The 19,139-nt window shown below is 32.3% G+C and overlaps 3 protein-coding genes across 4 annotated transcripts; 1 reads left to right on the forward strand and 2 right to left on the reverse strand.

Annotated features, from left to right (window-relative positions):
* Nucleotides 1-7,955: 7,955 nt before the first annotated feature.
* On the reverse strand, nucleotides 7,956-10,424 carry LOC120359487. Its single transcript, XM_039457071.1, has one exon. It carries the CDS (start codon nucleotides 10,422-10,424, stop codon nucleotides 7,956-7,958), a length of 2,469 nt encoding a protein of 822 aa, XP_039313005.1.
* LOC120359605 lies at nucleotides 10,078-12,418 on the reverse strand. The gene is made up of 2 exons (XM_039457649.1): nucleotides 12,125-12,418; nucleotides 10,078-11,648 (listed from the first exon to the last, which is right to left on the reverse strand). The coding sequence occupies exons 1-2, from the start codon at nucleotides 12,321-12,323 to the stop codon at nucleotides 11,119-11,121; spliced, it is 729 nt and encodes a 242-aa protein (XP_039313583.1). The 5' UTR covers nucleotides 12,324-12,418; the 3' UTR covers nucleotides 10,078-11,118.
* Nucleotides 12,419-16,458: 4,040 nt separating this feature from the next.
* LOC113003702 (putative uncharacterized protein DDB_G0288037) lies at nucleotides 16,459-19,058 on the forward strand. 2 transcript variants are annotated; one of them, XR_005576338.1, is made up of 3 exons: nucleotides 16,459-17,268; nucleotides 18,022-18,292; nucleotides 18,385-19,058. XR_005576338.1 is itself a non-coding variant. In XM_039457490.1 (3 exons), exons 1-3 carry the CDS (start codon nucleotides 17,256-17,258, stop codon nucleotides 18,467-18,469), a joined length of 276 nt encoding a protein of 91 aa, XP_039313424.1. In that variant the 5' UTR covers nucleotides 16,462-17,255; the 3' UTR covers nucleotides 18,470-19,058. The 2 variants fall into 2 exon arrangements, 1 of the variants encoding a protein (XP_039313424.1); XM_039457490.1 differs by having other exon boundaries at nucleotides 16,462-17,268; nucleotides 18,115-18,292.
* The last annotated feature ends 81 nt before the right edge of the window (nucleotides 19,059-19,139 follow it).

Here is a 19,139-nt window from a genome sequence, read left to right on the forward strand (position 1 = left end):
ACACACATCTTTATCTATATCTGGTTATTAATCGGGAATTTTTACAAGTAAAAATAATGAAAATTGTAATAATTATAATATTATTGTTTGCGCAACATGTTTAAGCGCGCATCGCCTCATGGTGACCATAAAATCTTAACACTCATTGTCAGTTATCTCGGAGACAACAAATCGAAAAAAATTTTTAATCTACAGATGTTTGGTTATTGTCGGAACCAGAATTATTAAAATCAAAGTATTTTTAAAATAATTATTATGCATGTAAAAATAAATTTTAAAGAATCACTAAAAATTGTGAAAGTTTAACGTAAAAAGAAAATAAACGCAGTAGTATACTTTAATTTTGCTGGTTCTAACGATAGAGAAAAATGTTTCGAATATATAGGTAAAAGACAAATTCAATCGGTTCATTAGTTTGTTTGAAATTGTGGTCACCAATTTGAAAAACATAGTTTCGAGAAAAATGCGTTTAAAGTTTAGAGTACAATTTACTCGTATATTTTTAGTACTTTTATAAATGTTATTCAAATCAGCAAGTCCAGGCTTATATTACATGGCCTAGAATTGCTGATTAGAATGACACTCATAAAAGTACTAAAAATGTACAAATAAATTGTACTGTAAACTTTAAACACATTTTTCTCGAAACTATGTTATTTAATGTTAGAACCAGCGAAATAAAATTATATTATTGCGTTTACCTTTTTTTACGTTAAACTTTCAAAATTTTTAGTGATAACAATACAACAATAGAAAACGATTCACACTTGTGAATTTACGAATCAAATTCCATATTTATAACGATAGGATTTTTTCTATCAAAAATTGTTATCAAAGTAAATAAATGTGTTGCTGTGCCGGTTTGAAGTCTTAGTCATTTTTACCTATTTCTTATGACATATCTTTTAAGCATAAAGGGCGTTGGTAAATTTAAAAGTGAGTTTTATTTAATGCTGGGTCTCATTTAATACCTTAGTTATAAAATTATAAAATCGTTATATTCTCTCTCTCTTTCTTTCTCTGATCAACTCTCTCAAAAAATAATTGTATTTGATATTCGAATATTACAACAACTTACTAATTAGATAAGTTTATTTACTAATTTTTTAGGATTGATCACCCATACACAAATGAAAGATATAACACTAAAATTATATTATAATGTATGTAAATAATACAAAATTAAAATGTAAAGGGTTAGTATGTCTGATGAATACTATTCTAATATTCGAATAAATGAATAAATATTGAGTATGAATACGAGTATAAATATAAGTTTTTTGTATTTATAGGAAATAAATAAATATTTTTTTATGTGATTTGAATAATTATATTTACGAATATAATTACAATATTTTTTATTTTGCATTTACTTTTGCTCTGTCCACTGTCAAGATGCGGCTCACGTGGAAATCGAATTAATACAATGCACAAGGACTCTTTTTTGGGTCATTGTAACAACTGAACTTGTAAGCAAGCGTAATCGTTTAACTGCCATGCTGATACAACACATAAAATACTCTGCTTTCGAGCTTGATTGAAGTTTGTAAAAAATGATTAACAAAGGAAAAAATAAATACTATTGCCCATGCTTTTACGGGATAATAAAACAACATATTAAATAATGTTGTTTCGTATTTGACCTTTTTAGTTAATATTTTATGTGAATTAATATAAAATTTTTTAAATAAATTTTATAAATTTATATTTCATATTTATATTTATATTTGATATTTATGTAATAATCATAAAATATTTAAGAATGAATATATTTGAAAACGTGAAATTTTGAATAAGTATACAAAGGAATATTTTTTTTATGCAAAAATTGTGAATAAATAAAATTATAGCCTAATTACGCATGTTATAAATTTATTAGGCACACTAGTGGATAGCGACACGTGTAGCATACGCGTATCATGTTGAGTAAATTAACCTTAAGCACAATCATAAATTTCAAAGCACTAAAATTAAAGACAGTCATTAAGATTAGAGGTGAATGAGTTTCATTCAATTTCAAACTAATAAAAGTCTTCTAAATAGCACATGTTAATTTCACATTAGTAAACAGTCATAAAACATACATTTAAGAAAAAATATGTAACGTAAACTAACATTCCAGATAACGCTAGCGTGCAAGATTTATGCGTGCTACATATGTATCTTTATATCAGATTTGTGTGGCGACTATTAAAGATCATCGCCAACAATCATCAAATTTGTATTTGAAAATGGATTCACCTGCGAACAAAAAAATTTTTTTTACATAGAATTAAAAAGCTACTAGAATAATATGTACCAATGCATTTAAAAATGATGCAATCTAAATTGATCAAATACATTTATTGTTAAAGTATTTAATTTATTTTTTTATTTTCAAATTATAATTTGAATTTAAATGTCCCTTCTATATTAAGAGTTACTATAAATTTTTTATGACAGATTGTTTGATTGCTTAATATTTTCTTTTCATTGCTTTTAATTTTAAGTTACTAAAATTCTTTTTTTTTTATTTTGTATGTATTTTACATATCTTCCATTTAAAACGTAAATAATAAATTCTCATCCGCAATAATATTCATAATTCTGGACTAAGAAAGGGAATAACAAAACTGATTCTTCCGATTCAAAATACAATTAAACGTAGAGCAAATAAAAATGCAGCGCGATCAACAAAATGCATCTATATTATACAATACAATTTTCTTAATTAATCATATATAAAATTTACGGACATTCTGATTTGCTTTGGAGCGTTACAGGTAATCAGCTTTATACATCCTCCATATACAAGTAGGGTCACTTGATGATTTGCTCAAAAAGATCACTCATATTTGACATAATGTGATAGATTCAAGACTGTGATATGTATACAATAAATTAATCCTAACTTCCCACATATAGATTCAACAGGTCTTATGCGAGTACTCATTTTTTGCGGTTTTGTACCACACCATTTTTGTTTTACATTGTAATTATTTAAAAATAAAATATTTTTTATTTGGGTCTCGTTTATCGTCTGTGTCAGACTCTTAGATATCGATTTCATACATTATGTGCTAAAAATATGTTTTTTGTTCGAAGATGTAGCATGTCAAAGTTATTTTAACTCATAAATGGGGAGAGGGCTAACAAAAAATATGTGTGGGGATCTAGGATTAAGAGATAGGCCTAGACGATTGGTATTATTAAATTTTATTTTCAATTTTAACTATGTGTTTCATTTTCGAAAGCTGTGTATTAATTATTTTATATGCTTTCTGGAATCCAAATGTGGGATAAAATAGATTAGGATTATCGGAATGATTTAAATCAGGTCCCAACGTACAAAAAATGTACGTTTCGGCTGATTTTCAGTTATTCCTTTTATCTCATCAATCTGCACGCAGTCCAAATAATGTCAATCGGCATTTGAATTGCGCAGAAAGTAATGAAGTAAGGGAAAAGCTAAAAATCGGCCAAAATGTGCATTTTTTACCAAGCCCTGTTTTAAATGCACGGAAGAAGTACAAATTAAATATAAGACTTAAGACTCGTAAAATTGTCAATATAATAGAAAAAGAGGCGGCGAATATGAGTCGGTGTGCAATGAGTAGTAATCTTAAATAAAATCACATAAGTAATTTATTGTACGTTTTGGCTCTCATTTTGAACCATCTTCAGCAAAAAATAAGAAGAAATAATAAGTAGAATTGCACAAGTAGAAGCTATTGACATTAAGGTGAAGAGCTTTCTCGTCGAGAAGATGTATCAAAATTGTACATACATACATACATATATACATACGAGTTGTTAAGCTCGAAAAAATTGAATATAGTTCAGACTGTGAAAGGTAAGTGAAGTGAGCCATGATGTAATTAACTAAAATAAGTAATGTGAACGAGAGAAAATTTATCTCAATGTCAGCAATTATCTGTTTATTACAGTAAATTCTGGCACAATAATATAAAGAGTGCCATTCGAGCATGACAAAAAAATTCTAAAAACAATTAAAATGTGACAAAAATATGTTGTAATAAAGAATATATTTTTTATTTTTTGATAACTATGATACGTTTCGTATATAATACAAACGGCTTTCCTTTTTTAAAGGACTGACGTGAGAGGTTCGCAAATATTGAGTCTGAATTCGCGAAAGATTTCTCACACGCGGACGAGCACAGAAAGTTTGCGAAACAGACATCGGGTACCCTTGAAAACACTCACTACTCGCTATGCGCGGTTTTCTCGGTACACACGCGGAAACATGCGGTACGTATGTATCAGTTATAATGCATCATGAATACTGTTAGAAACATAGCAAGCGCCTCTAGCATCGAAAATGTGAAATCAAGCAAAAATTTTTTTTTGAATACATTACAAACAGATATAAAAGACTATTTTAATTTAATTTCAAAAAAAGCCAAAATGTATACTTTTAAAGAATCCTTTTCTAACTATAAAAAAAGAATTTTTTTAAAATTTATTTTGAACATATTATGCAAAATAAGAAATGAATTTAAGAAAGGAAGTTCTTTTTGGATCTAAATGGACCAATTGTATTATCTGGGAAGATTATTAAACTTCCAGTTATTTGTTAATATTATATTAAGTGTTATATTAGACACATAATATGTTTTTAATTCTGCCATTAAATAAATGATCTAAAAAATATGATCAATTTTTATTTTAAAAACTATTTTAAAAACTATTTTAAGTAATATCTTAACATGCTAACATAGCTTTGTGATTGGTTTATGACATCTTAAGATGGTATTTAAGACAGTCTTAAATATAATATTGACTTAACTATGAATATCGGCCTTATAATTCTTAAAAATGATTTTATTACTATGTCCCAAAAATACTAAATATGCTTTAAAATTGGAATTAATAATTTAAAACATTTAAGAATCGTTCAATTATTAATTTATGTAAAGTGTGTATTTTTAATGCTGTATTTTTAAAATTAATGAAAACTTGGTTTAGCTGGAAAAGTACCAATTTAAACTTTATATTTGCATATACATCCTCTTTAAAGAGATATATTATTTATAAAGTTTTCTTATTGTTATTACAATACTCATATAAAATATTAAATTGTAATTCATTGCTTTAAAAAATAATTTTAACATTTTGACTTTTTGTTATTATATAAAATAGATTGTTCTACTGTACTTGATAAATGATTTTATTATAAATTGTGTATCCTTCAGAATTATCCGTATGAGCATATAAAATAATTGTAGCGTGTGATATGGGATGTCAATCCATACACTAGTTTCGGGTTTGTAAACTGATTTATTTATTTAATTTAATTATAAAGAGGTCTCGGCCTCATTCGATTATAAAGAGGTCTCGGCCTCGTTCTACAATGAAGATTTCGATCTCTAATTAAATGTTGAGACTCGGCTCAATTGCTCGCTCGTTTTGTCCGAAAAACTTTATCTTACAGGGAAGATTTTTTCGTCTGTCTGCCCTCGGTAGGCTGTCGATATATATACGGAAAAGCGAAGCCGTGGAAACCCAATCGGCTCCGCCGGTCCGAACGCAAATCGCAGGTTGGTCGAACGCTGTGTGCGGTTATCGCTCGGCGTCGTCGCTCGGCGACGTCTCGTCTAGTGGGCCCACTATTGTTAAGTTTTTCGATCGCGACAATAATCTATTCCTAAAAAGCATTGTTCATCAGAGGATACACTGTCATAATAAACAAATGTACAGAAAATATAATATAAAAGTAATGTATTAAAATTATTTCTTTGTAATTATTTTAAATATGTGTATAATGAATGTAAAATGTATTAAAATTATAAATTACATTTTAAAATTATGTCTGTTAAGTTAGCACCCCCACTACAAAAAACCGAAACGCCACCTATGCCAAAATTAAGTGGTTTTTATGTGCTAATTATGTACCCAATTTGAAATTTTTGTGCTCGAGCGGTTTAGCAGGAAAATGAGATTGAAGGTGGGGGTGCCAGCTTAACGTTAAGCCAGCACCCACGCATATAAATAATTAATAAAATAAAAAAATAAATACACTAGAATTAAGTGCTTTTTATGTGCTTTTCAACGATATATAAATAAATGTTCGTACTCAATCTCTTCGACCAGAAAATCGTTCAGAAAGTACAAATACACACTAATGGAACAAGAGTAAACTATCAGAAAGAAAGCAATTCTGAAATTGGTTGTAGGCTTAAAATATTCTCCTATTTATGTGCTTTCAAAATATGCAAGACAGGATTTTTGTGCTCAACCCCTTGATCGAAAAACCGACCCTGAAGTGAGCACCCCACCGTTCAGCTACAAGAGTAAACTACCAGAAAGAAAGCAATTCTGAAATTTGTTGTAGGCTTAAAATATTCTCCTATTTATGTGCTTTCAAATGCAAGACAGGATTTTTGTGCTCAACCCCTTCATCGAAAAACCGACCCTGAAGTGAGCACTCCACCGTTCAGCTACAAGAGTAAACTACCAGAAAGAAAGCAATCCTGAAATTGGTTGTAGGCTTAAAATATTCTCCTATTTATGTGTTTTCAAAATATGCAAGACAGGATTTTTGTGCTCAACCCCTTCATCGAAAAACCGATCCTGAAGTGAGCACCCTATCATTCCGGTACAAGAGTAAAGTTTTAGTGGAAACGCAGACATTGTATTAAGCTTACGATCTAGATTTTTTTTGTTTAAATTTTGCATATATGCGGTATTTAATTTGACGTTTTAAGTATTAATTATATACTTATAGGTAAATCAGTAAATCAGTAATTGAGAGAATAGTAAGGAAATTAAATAAGACTTAAAAATGTTTTGAATATAATTAATTTAAATATAATTAATTTAAATATATACATATTAATTTAAATCACATTTTGTATTGATACATTTATGAATATCGTTTCAATTTTTTTACTTGATGGTAACATCGAAAAATTTGCAAAGTCTAATTTTTATGGAGAATTATTACGTTACTGTAGAACATTTATATGCATACGTTTACACACACACACACACACACACACACACACACACACACACACACACACACACACACACACACACACACACACACACACACACACACACACACACACACACACACACACACACACACACACACACACACACACACACACACACACACACACACACACACACACACACACACACACACACACACACACACACACACACACACACACACACACACACACATACACACACACAAACGTATTCATACATACATACATATATACATACATACGGTTGTGTGCGTGAGTGCGTGCGTGCGTGCGTGCGTGCGTGCGTGCGTGTGTGTGTGTGTGTGTGTTTACATGCTTGCAAGCCCTTTTCTTTTTAGTCCTTTACGTTACGTTCTAGTGCAATGTTACATATATAATTGAAGGGTTAAACGAGCCCGTCGAGGACGGGCGAAGTTCAACCCTAATTATACGAAGCGTCTCGTTCGAAGATGATAACACAAGTGTAGATGTCAGTGTACTTGATATCTCACAACGTTTTAGAGCGTAGAAGAAAAAAGGGATGGCGCTACCGGCGGTCTTCCTGCCAGGCCGCCGGTCCCCCGCGCCATCCTCGCCATATACTTTGGAGGATTAAGAAGAGTTGTGTGTTTTTTTTTTTTTTTTTTTATGATCCTGGGTAATACACCTGGGTTAATAGTATTGGGGTGAGGAAAAGGATCATCTTCGAACGAGACGCTTCGTATAATTAGGGTTGAACTTCGCCCGTCCTCGACGGGCTCGTTTAACTATTCAATTATACTACGCGTCTCGTTCTCGATGATAACACAAGTGTAGATGTTTAGCGAATATCACAACTCTGAATCTTTATTTATTTACTTTTGCTAAAAAAAAATAATTTGTACAATCTATCCCTTATACTTAGAGGGGGTAGGAACGATTTTTTCGGATATCTGCCTTAGCATTATAATCCGCAAACGAAATATAAACTTTAACTTATCCTAAAATTGCCCGAATAAACTCATCGTTCGAAGTCTGTAACGGCTTATTATAAAACTTAAAGAATGTTTGTGACTGAGCAGACCAACCTGCCGTGCGTCTTATTGTAGTTACGTCTACACCTTTTCGGAACGCAGTAGATACGGCCGCATGCCGTGTGCTGTACGCAGAAAACTGCTTTGTATCTATACCGGCTTTGTTTAGCAAAGCTTTAATCCAGTGCCCAATAGTTTGTGCACTTACCGCACCATATGGCTTTACAGTAGCTATTAATAATCTTGTATTATTGTTATCCCTAAATTTTTTGGTATATTCTAAATATTCTAATATAGCTGATGCTGTACATAACTTTGGCTTTTCTTTAAAATACGGCAAATAAAGTTCTGGCTGAAACTTTCCTGGCTTAGATGTTTTAATTAAATCTGGTATTTTTATAGTTAGTCCTTCCGTTGAGACATGAATATTTTCAACACGAATCAGCACTAATGTTTGCAGCCGATGTGCAGTCGTCAATGCTAATAACGTTGCTATCTTTTCTGCTATTTCCTTAAAACTTAATTGATTTAGAGGCGGGAGCTCTTCAATATATGTCAACACTGTAATATCCCATGTTGAAGCATACTTAGGTCTCACTGGGCTTTTCTTATAAATACCTTTTAGAAACCGTGCAATAAGTCCATCTTGCGAAATATTGTATAATGAAATAAGAGCAATCGCCGACCTGGTGGTATTTAAGGTGCTGTAACCTGCGCCTTCTTTAAACCTTTGAGTTAGAAACATTAAAATAGACGTAGTTGTTGAGTTAAACGCATCGAATTGGTGTTCTACTGCAAATTTCATCCATAGTTTTAAGGCGCTTTCGTATTGCTTGAGGGTTGAAGGTGTTATAGAGTTTACCATGATGTCCACTGAGTCTTCTGTGACTCCTTTTTGCAGCTTTCCTGATAACTGCCCTGCCATTAATGACAGTTTCGTTGCCAATGGATGCGTCCTTTGCCTACAAGGAGATAATAGAAGCTTCTTACTTGGAGGAAATATAAGAGGTTCCGATGCTAATAATGATTTAAATAATGGAAACCAAGGTTGACTGATCCATAAAGGCACTACAATTGTGCCTTCCGCTTTGTCTAAAATAAACTTTCTTAATGTTTGCAAAATTAGAGAAAAGGGGGGGAATGCATAAAATTCTTTGTTTTCCCATGATATTGTAAACGCGTCTACAAACGTCGCGTCCGGATCCGGAAATCTGGAGCAGAATTTCTTGCATTTTTTATTTAACCTTGATGCGAAAAGATCTATATCAAATGGTCCGAAGCTTCTTTCAATTTTTTTAAAGATTTCATCCGATAGCTCCCATTCGGTATCAATATTAGTAATACGCGACGCCGCGTCTGCCTCTATATTCTCACTAGACGGAATGTAAGATGCCGTGATCCAAATCTTTCTCTTTTCGCACCATTGCCATATTTTCCGGGCTAGTTCGCTGAGGTGAGGAAATTTGATTCCTCCCGCTTTATTGACATACGCTATTGCAGTTGTATTGTCCAATCGTAACAGAATTTCGCACGAAACCAATTCGGATGCAAAGCTTTGTAGCGCAAAAAAGGCTGCCTTGAGTTCTAAATAATTTATATGGCACTTTCTTTCTTTTTTACTCCAAAACCCGCTGATTCTAACATTGTTACAATAAGCGCCCCAACCAGTCGTTGAGGAATCCGAATATATTTCCATATTAAATTTTTGAACTCTAATTGGATTATAACCTAATGGTACAACTCGTTTCCACCACTGTAATTCTTCTATTGCCGCTTTCGTTATATGCATTTTTCCTTCAAAATCGTTATTATTAAGTATTAATGCTAAAAACTTTTCCCTTTCCAATCTCTTAACATATACTTTACTGTATGCCATTGCCGGGCAAGCTGCCGTCAAAGTACCTAATAATTTTGCTATGTCTCGAATTCTGTACCGTTTTCCTTCGTAAACTTGGTTTATCAATTCTACAATTTTAATTTTCTTTTTATCTGTTAATTCTAAACAAAAGGTATTTGAATTAATTTTAAAACCCAAATAAGTACATTCTTGACTAGGTATTAGGGAACTTTTCTGATAATTTATAATAAAACCTAGATGTTCCATTAATTCTTTAGCATAATTAATATTACTCTGACAGATTTTCTTGGATTTGTGTATAAAAAGTATATCGTCTAGATATATTACTGTCACTATTCCCCGTAGTCTTAGATGGTTCATGACTGGTTTCATCAACTTTGTAAATACATACGGACTGGTAGAAAGCCCAAAGGGGAGGCAAGTGAATTGGTATAGCTTATCAAGAAATTTGAAACGGAGAAATTTTCTATGATCTTTGTGTACAGGAACTACGTGATAAGCATCCTTTAAATCTAATGAACCCATAAATGCTTTTTGTGTCATCAAACTCTTTACTGATCGAATATCCTCCATTTTAAAATGTACTGTGTCTATAAATTTATTTAATTTTTTAAGATTAAAAATAAATCTATTCGATCCATCCGGTTTTTTAATAAGAAAATATGACGAAATAAACTGTTCCCTAACTTCTGAACATTCTTCTATGACTTTGTTAGTCAACATCGTTTTGATTTCTAATTCAATTTCGGCTAATTGGCTTTCTGAATTATTTTTGCTTGTTGGGATTCTACGTTGACGTGGAACTCTTTGAAACGGAATTTTATATCCCTTTAACCAACTCAAAATATGTCTATTCGACGTAAGAGCTGTCCAATTTTTTCTATAATTACGCAGGCGTCCTGCTATATTCGTTACCCTTATTTCTTCGACGATGACCGGCTCGTCGTCGCCTGACTGCTGGATTTCTTTGATGAGTGCGTCGCTTTCTGATCCTTCGGTTTGAAACGAATCGTATTCCTCCGTTGATACGGCCTCTGCTGGTATCGTTGATAACCCACCTGTCGATATTTGACAGGTGGGAATCTCGCGTTTCCCTGATTCCAAGGTCTTAGAGATTGTCGCAAATTTGAAGTTTTTTCCGGAGCTTTAATATTAGCGCAGGCTTTTTCTAGCGATTTCGCTTCTTTTACTTGCTCTCCAAACTTTTCGCCGTATAACCATTGATCTGATTTTGCTGCTTCCAATGTTGGTTTTACTGCTTTATTCATCAGAGGTGTAATGAAAGCCTTTCTTGATACGATTGTTGGTGATAAACCTCGGTTAACAGTTGTCCCACATCACATAGATACTTTGTAAATTTCTCCTGATCTATGCCTTCTTCAGGTCCTTCTAGTAGCATGGACACTGCCGCTGCAATGGCCGATCCTACACAATTTTGCGTTTCGGCAAAATGTTGATCTCTCTTAGTCGCTATTTCCGTTAAGGCAGGTAATATTTCCAAATTTATTTTTGGGGCTTCCGAGAAAAGGTCCCCTTTTCTCGGGTACATCTCCAGGATTGCTTTTTTATTCCCTTCGGGCAATCCATCTCTCATCCATTTCTGCCATCTAAGTTGTAATTCGGAATGGAACTTTACTTCGATCAATTTTTTTGCATCTTGATCTTCCCCTAACATTTTCGACATTTCCTCGGAAATGTTTTCTTTTTCGGCGAGACTGTTTGGAACTGTGTCCGCATCCGTTGTTAACTCCACTTCATCTGTCCTTGATAGGTCAGTGTTGTTTATAATTACTTCGCCTGTAATATATGCATACATATATGGTAAATACTCACCATAAGATGGCTAAATTATGGTTATGTATCATAACCTCTGTCGTAACCTAATAGATTTCGACCCTCGCGACGCCTATGGCATTGTCGAGCGCCGAACTTTTTGTTCATATTGAACGTCTGCGTACTATGACGCCTCGAGGGTTCGTATGGAATCCTCGAGTGACAAGAGAAGAAGAGGAAGAAAAAATAACTTCCTGGTGTTCGTCTTAATATGTTTGCGTGTTATAACGCTACCGGCTTCGTATGGAGTCCGGCACTCTAGGATTCGTATGGAATCCTTGAGCAAAAGGAATATTTTCCTTAAACATATTTTTTGCGTACTATGACGCCGTCGGTTTCGTATGGAAACCGACACTCGAAGATTCGTATAGAATCAACGAGTAAGACGAAGGAACTTCTCATTATTATTTTCGTATGGAAACAAACAATGATCAACTTACTGGTTTCCGGAGATGATCGATCTGAAGCCTTATGCTTTTCCCGTGCCTGTATTAACGTCGTAATCACCGTGGTGAGGTTATCTACTTTTTCTCGTAATTTTTCGAGCTTTTCCTCGGTCGCATTACGCTTCCTATCATCATTCCTTGATCTTTCTCTTGATCTTGACCTTGAATGTTTCCTTTTCTTCGTTTTAGACATTTTTGCGAATTTGTTTCTGAGATTTTCTACGCCACACGTTCTGAAATCTCGAGCACAACAAAACAATATGGCGAGGATGGCGCGGGGGACCGGCGGCCTGGCAGGAAGACCGCCGGTAGCGCCATCCCTTTTTTCTTCTACGCTCTAAAACGTTGTGAGATATCAAGTACACTGACATCTACACTTGTGTTATCATCGAGAACGAGACGCGTAGTATAATAGTGCAGTTCACGCTATAATTGCGCGACTAATACTTGAAGAATGAATTAATTTGATGTTTTATTTAGTATCTAGAGTGTATTTGGATGTTATATGCGTGCATGTAATAGGTTAAAATACTTAAAATTGTGGTTATTTTAAAAATGTTTTGTATATCAAATATTTGAATTAAGAAAATATTAATGTTACAATTTTATATTTTTAAATGACATATATAATTTTTAAATATCCTTCATTTATTATCGATGCACGTTATGTAACAATGTAATATAGTGTACTTGTTTTTCTTATTTACATAATATAAGCAGTTCATTGGCGCGACTTATATCTGCAGAGTATCTTAGTTAAAAGTAAAAATACGCGTTAACCTGCAGATATAATCAATGCTTTTTATGCAACTTCTGATAACATTACGCTACATAACATAAGTAGCAGTTCACGCTCTTGCGCGCGACTAATATTTGAAAGATATTTAGTTACATTAATAGTTTTGAAAATAAAAATATATGAAGTATAACATGATCACTAATAGCTTTCAAATATTATCAATGCTTATTATGTAGCTTTCTCCATAACATTTTTTATTAACTTAGTTAAAGATTTGTGACATATTCCTAAAATTGTTTCATTTTAAAAAAATATATATGTACTTGTATAAGTTGCTTAATTATGAATTGATTTTTGAAATTATATTATTTTTATTAAATGCATAATTACGTTGCATATAATATAAGCTGTGGACAAACAGTGTAATTTGCATTTAAAATCTGTTCTGTGTCCTTACAGTCATCATATTTCATCCATTTATTATTTTTTCTGTAACATATAGCTGCATAATGTCCAATAGCGTCTGATGAACGTCTTGTTTGTGTCCCAGGAGCTTTGAAGTTGACAATACCAACCAGATCATAATCTTTTTCCAAAAATGAAAATTTAATTTTTGGGGGGATATTATATAATTTTATATTTGGTTCTTCTCTTTCTTCATGTCCATAAATTTCTAGGATAACATAAGGTCCTGAAAAAAGGTAAATTTATTAATGTTTAGTAGTAAAGTTATTTTAATCTGTTGATTTAAATCTGTTTAACATTACATCGTTAAATAAATCATGACAATAGTCTTCATATATTTAATAAAACGTTATTAATAATTACCTGTATGTAAAAATGTTGTTGTTTTAAAACCATTGCAATTTGTTTGGCAACAATGTCGAGATCCTTGTATTGTTATATTATTTTCTATTGCGTTAAAGTCCTGCTGTATTAATAAATTTATATCTGCATGAAGCAGTGGGAATGTTTTCTTTCTCTCTTTACATCCATTCGAGCATTTTGACACTTCGCTAAACGGAGGATATTTTGCAAATAATTTATTACATAAAGATCCAATATTCACTGCACAATCAATTAAAATACAGCTGTTTGGCAATGGTGTTCCTGTAAAAATTTCATTTAAAATTTCGGCTCTTAATTTGTAAGAATATTTTTTAATACCGTGAGTTGCAATATTGATTACTAATTTAAAAAATATATGTGAATTGTTTAAGGGTATAAAATTTTTAATTTCATTTTTATCAAAGTATGCTGCAAGAAATAATTGTAGAATACTGTCAAAAGCACAAGTATTAATAAGAGAAAATCTATTACTACCCATTTTTACTGATTGGGTGGTAATGTTACCATCATTTTTCATTATAGGAATTTTTAAAATTTTATCATCTATTGAAAGTTGATTTTCAATATTATCTGTTTGTAAATATTTGTTTCTTGTTTTCTTTTCCTTGGTTTTTGCTAATCCACGCCAATTTTCCACTTCCTTTGTTGGTAATACATCATTAATAATATTGTTGTCATTGCAATTTTTACAAATTCTTGCTTGTCCGTAACCTTCTTCACCTAAAGGTACAGAACATCCATCTATCGCATGCACAGCTTTTTTGCAAATATTACATTTATGTGCACCAGTAGGTTCATCTCCATTTGCACAAACTGGACAAGAATTTTCTATATTTGGTACATTATTGGTTTCATCACTTAATTTGACTGTATTTTTTATTGTGCCTTCTACGGATTCATTACTTGTATCAATGCTTTGCTCTTCCGGTTTATTCTTTTCTTCTATATGTCTAGATTGCGCAAGTTTAATACGTCCACTCAAGAAATCTACATGTTCGGAGACAAATTCATCTACTCGCATTGGCGTTTCTTCGTTTTTAAGAAAAATATTTTTTACTATGTTAAAATCTGCTTCTACCGATGCACTACTTGCTGGTGTTCGCCCATATCCAAATTTGTCACGACATATACATGACCACGTAAATATTTAATGTCTTTCATTATTCGCTCAGCAAATTTTGGCAGATAATGTGCATTTTCACGATCTCCTTCAACAATGTTAACTACCTCCATGACATCATTTTCAATTGCTTTAGCCCATTCTGTCCATTTGTTTAAGTTATTGTCCTCATATTCTTCATCATTCGTATCTTCTTCAATTTCTGCATTTTGAAATAAATTTTCTTCTATTGGTGAAGACATGAGAGATTTGATTTTTATTTTATGTTCTTCACAGATTGTTAATGTGCCATCTGATGTTACTCCTTCTGTTTCACTGTGTGCAATTACTAAAATGGATGTTAACATAATTTTTGCCATCTCTTCATTACGACATAAAATTAGTTGACCCAGTAAAGATAAATAAAATTGTTTAATACGAATCCGCACATCTTTCAAAAAAGTTGCATATTTTTTTATAAAATGTGCTACATCGATACGGATGTAACAATCCGGTACATTAATATCTTTGCAAGCATCAGTATAATTTTCGATTGTCAAATATCCAGAAAAACTACGAACTGCTGCTATTAAAAGAGCTTTAGAGAAATCACAAACTACTTCTCGAGGACGAGGTGCTCCTGATCGTATCCATTCAATTAGCCAAAATTGAATAGAGTTCGTATTATGACTTTCTGTCAACATTTGTGCTACTGGATAGAGACCTATTCGATCACAATTTATTACACAATTGTACAAAAATATATATTTTGAATTTGAATTATTTGGTTTACGAATTTTTTTTACTATGCTTCCGGTTGCATCAATATATACACAAGCAGGTTCTGAAACTGCGAAATGCTCGATAAATATCTAATTGATAATTTCCCCAATAAATGAGTCTAATCCAATATTATGTATGATACCTGCTAATTTATCAAACTGCATTATATGTAAAGCTTTTATAGGATCTTCATGAATATATTTTTTCTTCAATATTTCATGTTTTGCAGTACGTAATACTTGAGCACTATATAAATGTGGAGGTTCTATATCATTATGATCCATATATTGTTCTGCCATTTCCACTCTATATGCCATTGCAGATTTTCTACGTAAATTTTCTACGACAGTTTCTCGTATTTGCTTACGAAGATAACGTTTACCGCAGTCCATTACCTTCTGTGAATCTGCAAGTTATTTTTGTACTTATATCATTTTCATCTAAATTATTAATTTTGCATCTAATAACTGAACCACAGCGGCAACTTCCGTTTGCATATCCTGATTGGCCGTCACGAGTCAGCTTATGGTTTTTAAAATTAAAACCACATGAAAGTTATTAGCTTCCCAAATCTTTTGGCACAATACATGCTGCCACATTCCTGATTGCAAAACTGTATGTTCTCTTACAACTTTATTACGATTACGTTTATTCGTTTTTCGATATTTCTTATAAATTATCATGGATTGAAAATCACTTTTTGGTATAGTTATAGTAAAAATAGTTTCTGTTTTATTATGTGGCATACAGTACGATTCATCTTGTGATGTCGTAGATTCACTCATGCCCATAGATTCATTTTTCGAGGTTTTGTTTCCTTCACTTCTCATGGAATTATTACTTTCATTTTGTTTATTCAAAGAAAAAGAATTTGTAAGTATCTCCCGAATGTTAAATCTGTTACATGAAACAAACGTATAAAGAGCTATCGGTGTCATCAAATCATCCATTTGTTTTGATAATGTTAACCATATTTCTTCGTGTTTCGATATTATTTTCCCATTATTTAATATAATTTGATTTTTATAATTTGTTAAAAGTTCAATCACTTTACTCTTATCTAGTTTAATAGGTCTTCCGCGACGAATAGGCATGATTATTTAATATTTATACTGCGTTATCGAACACACGCTATTCCCATTTATTATAAAATAATTATTTTTGCACTAAATAAAATGAAATAGAAAAAAAAATAGAAATAAAACCATAAATATATGGTAAATGCGATATCACTATATGCGACAATATGAAATCACGATACTTTCACGTTTGCATTACAGCACCAAATGATTATTTTATGAAAAATCTAAGCTGTTCAATGCTACCTCTGAATTTGAAAGAAGAGGGAAAGGGGAAAAAAGTTCCACGAATTGAGTGGAATAACCGACTATTACAAAGTTTACTGTGTCGAGCCTCCTTCTTTTTATCTACGGCTCACCTTTCCGGCCTAAAATTTTTTGTAATGTACGTCCGCGCGGCGGACAATGCCGATAGTGCGACGCTGCGACAATAGAAGAGTAAATACACGACAAAAAATTCAAGACCTAGCTCGCCAATAAGATGCATCCCGAATTTCACTGCGTCGTCACATTTTCGTTAGTCGTTCGCCAGCAGTGAGCAGAGACAGCACGATTGCAGAAAAACAGACTTAAAGAATGGAAGTAGAAAGTAAGTTACAAAAGTTTATATGTTTTTTATCTCTTCAAGAATATTGCTATACATATACACTGGTACTTGATAACAATCGCATCTTTGGTAGGCAGATAGAGATTAAATTGAAAAAAGTTCTTTACGAGTTTCTCAATACAATTAATAAGAAATTCGAGATTCGTAAATTAGCATATGTCCAAGCTACTCAACAAAAGAAAATGGGTTTAAAGTTAAAACTGTAGCAAGATGTGTTGAGGTATACTGTGCAAATGGCGCAATTATATTATAGTTACATGTCGTTTCTGCGTATCTAATACAGTTCATATATCAATTCATTAACTAATTAGGCAATCTTAATTAATTTCTTAGTTATACTGAGAAACTCGCAAAATGATAATGGAATCTTTCTAAACTTAACTTCTGTATAAGAGATAGAATTGTTATGAGATACCTTATACACATTCATATACGAGCGCGCACGCGCACACACACACACACACACACACACAATGTGTATATCACTTATTTATTTTGTTAATATAACTAAATATAAACATAACATGTATTTTATGTGTGTGTGTACACACACACATACGCACGCGCGCGCGCGCGCATACACACCCGCGCGCGCACACACACGCACACGCACACACACACACACACACACACACACACACACACACACACACACACACACGCACACACACGCACACGCACACATACACACAAACACATATATATATATATATATAAAATATTGTACATTTACAGAATAAAATAAAAAAATTAAAAGAAGTCAATTATGGAGATCGCGGCAGAAAAGTAAATGTAGACGGCGAAAAAAACTACAAAATTTACTTTCAGCTTCTAAAGAAGCTCAGGGAGAGCAGTCAAAAGAAGTGCAGCAAAAGATCAACCGCAACAAGAAGACCAGACACAAAAACAACCGCAAATACAAAAACAACCGCAAAACAAAAATTATTTTCAAGAACAATTACAAAAATGGCAACAGCAGCGAACAGAACAGCAACAACCTCAACAGGTAACGTAAAATAACATAAAAATATAATTTGATAAAAATAAAGAACATCTCTTTATGTATATGTACATAATAAGACTTTCTCTTATTTTCAGCCAACCAATGAAATCCCAAACATACAACAGATGTGGCAACAGTTGCAACAGTTGCAACAGCTGTATATGGAAAACAATAATATGACAAATATAAGGACTGGAATAGAAACACTAAACATCAACAATCAAAATAGAGGACGAGGACTATGGCGAGGACAAAGACGAGGACGAGGACGAGCACGAGAACGAGGACGAGGACATGGACGTGGACGTGGACGTGGATATATAGGAAACACATATATACACAGAGGAAATGTGTATAACATTTATAATACACCTACTTAACACCATTATATTTAAATACATAACATATTTTTAAAAATACATTCTTGTAACAAAATTTGTATGTTTTTTAAATAACTACACATGAACCTTCTTACTTAATATAATACATGTACTTAGCATTTTAAGAAAAACAACTATAAAAGCTGAAACAATTGTACGAGTTGAGGAAGGATCAGATAGAGTGTGAAAAGAAAAGAATAGAAGCGATAAATAAACTCTCACTGTGCTATTGAAAAAAGTAACAACATAGAAAGTCGAAAAGCAGCTGCTATTGAAGAAAACAACAAAATAGAAAAACGAAAAATAATTGCTCTTAAAGAATATAATAATGTACAAAAAGAAAGAAATAATTTATTCGCAAATTTAATAGAGTCACAGACAAAAAACACTTAGTAATATATTTATATATAAGATTAATATGTACTTATTCATATAATTTTATAAAATATATAATTTTGATAAAAGAAATG

Source organism: Solenopsis invicta, chromosome 14 (genome assembly GCF_016802725.1).
Source record: "Solenopsis invicta isolate M01_SB chromosome 14, UNIL_Sinv_3.0, whole genome shotgun sequence".
In the NCBI taxonomy this organism is placed as follows: Eukaryota; Metazoa; Arthropoda; class Insecta; order Hymenoptera; family Formicidae; genus Solenopsis; species Solenopsis invicta.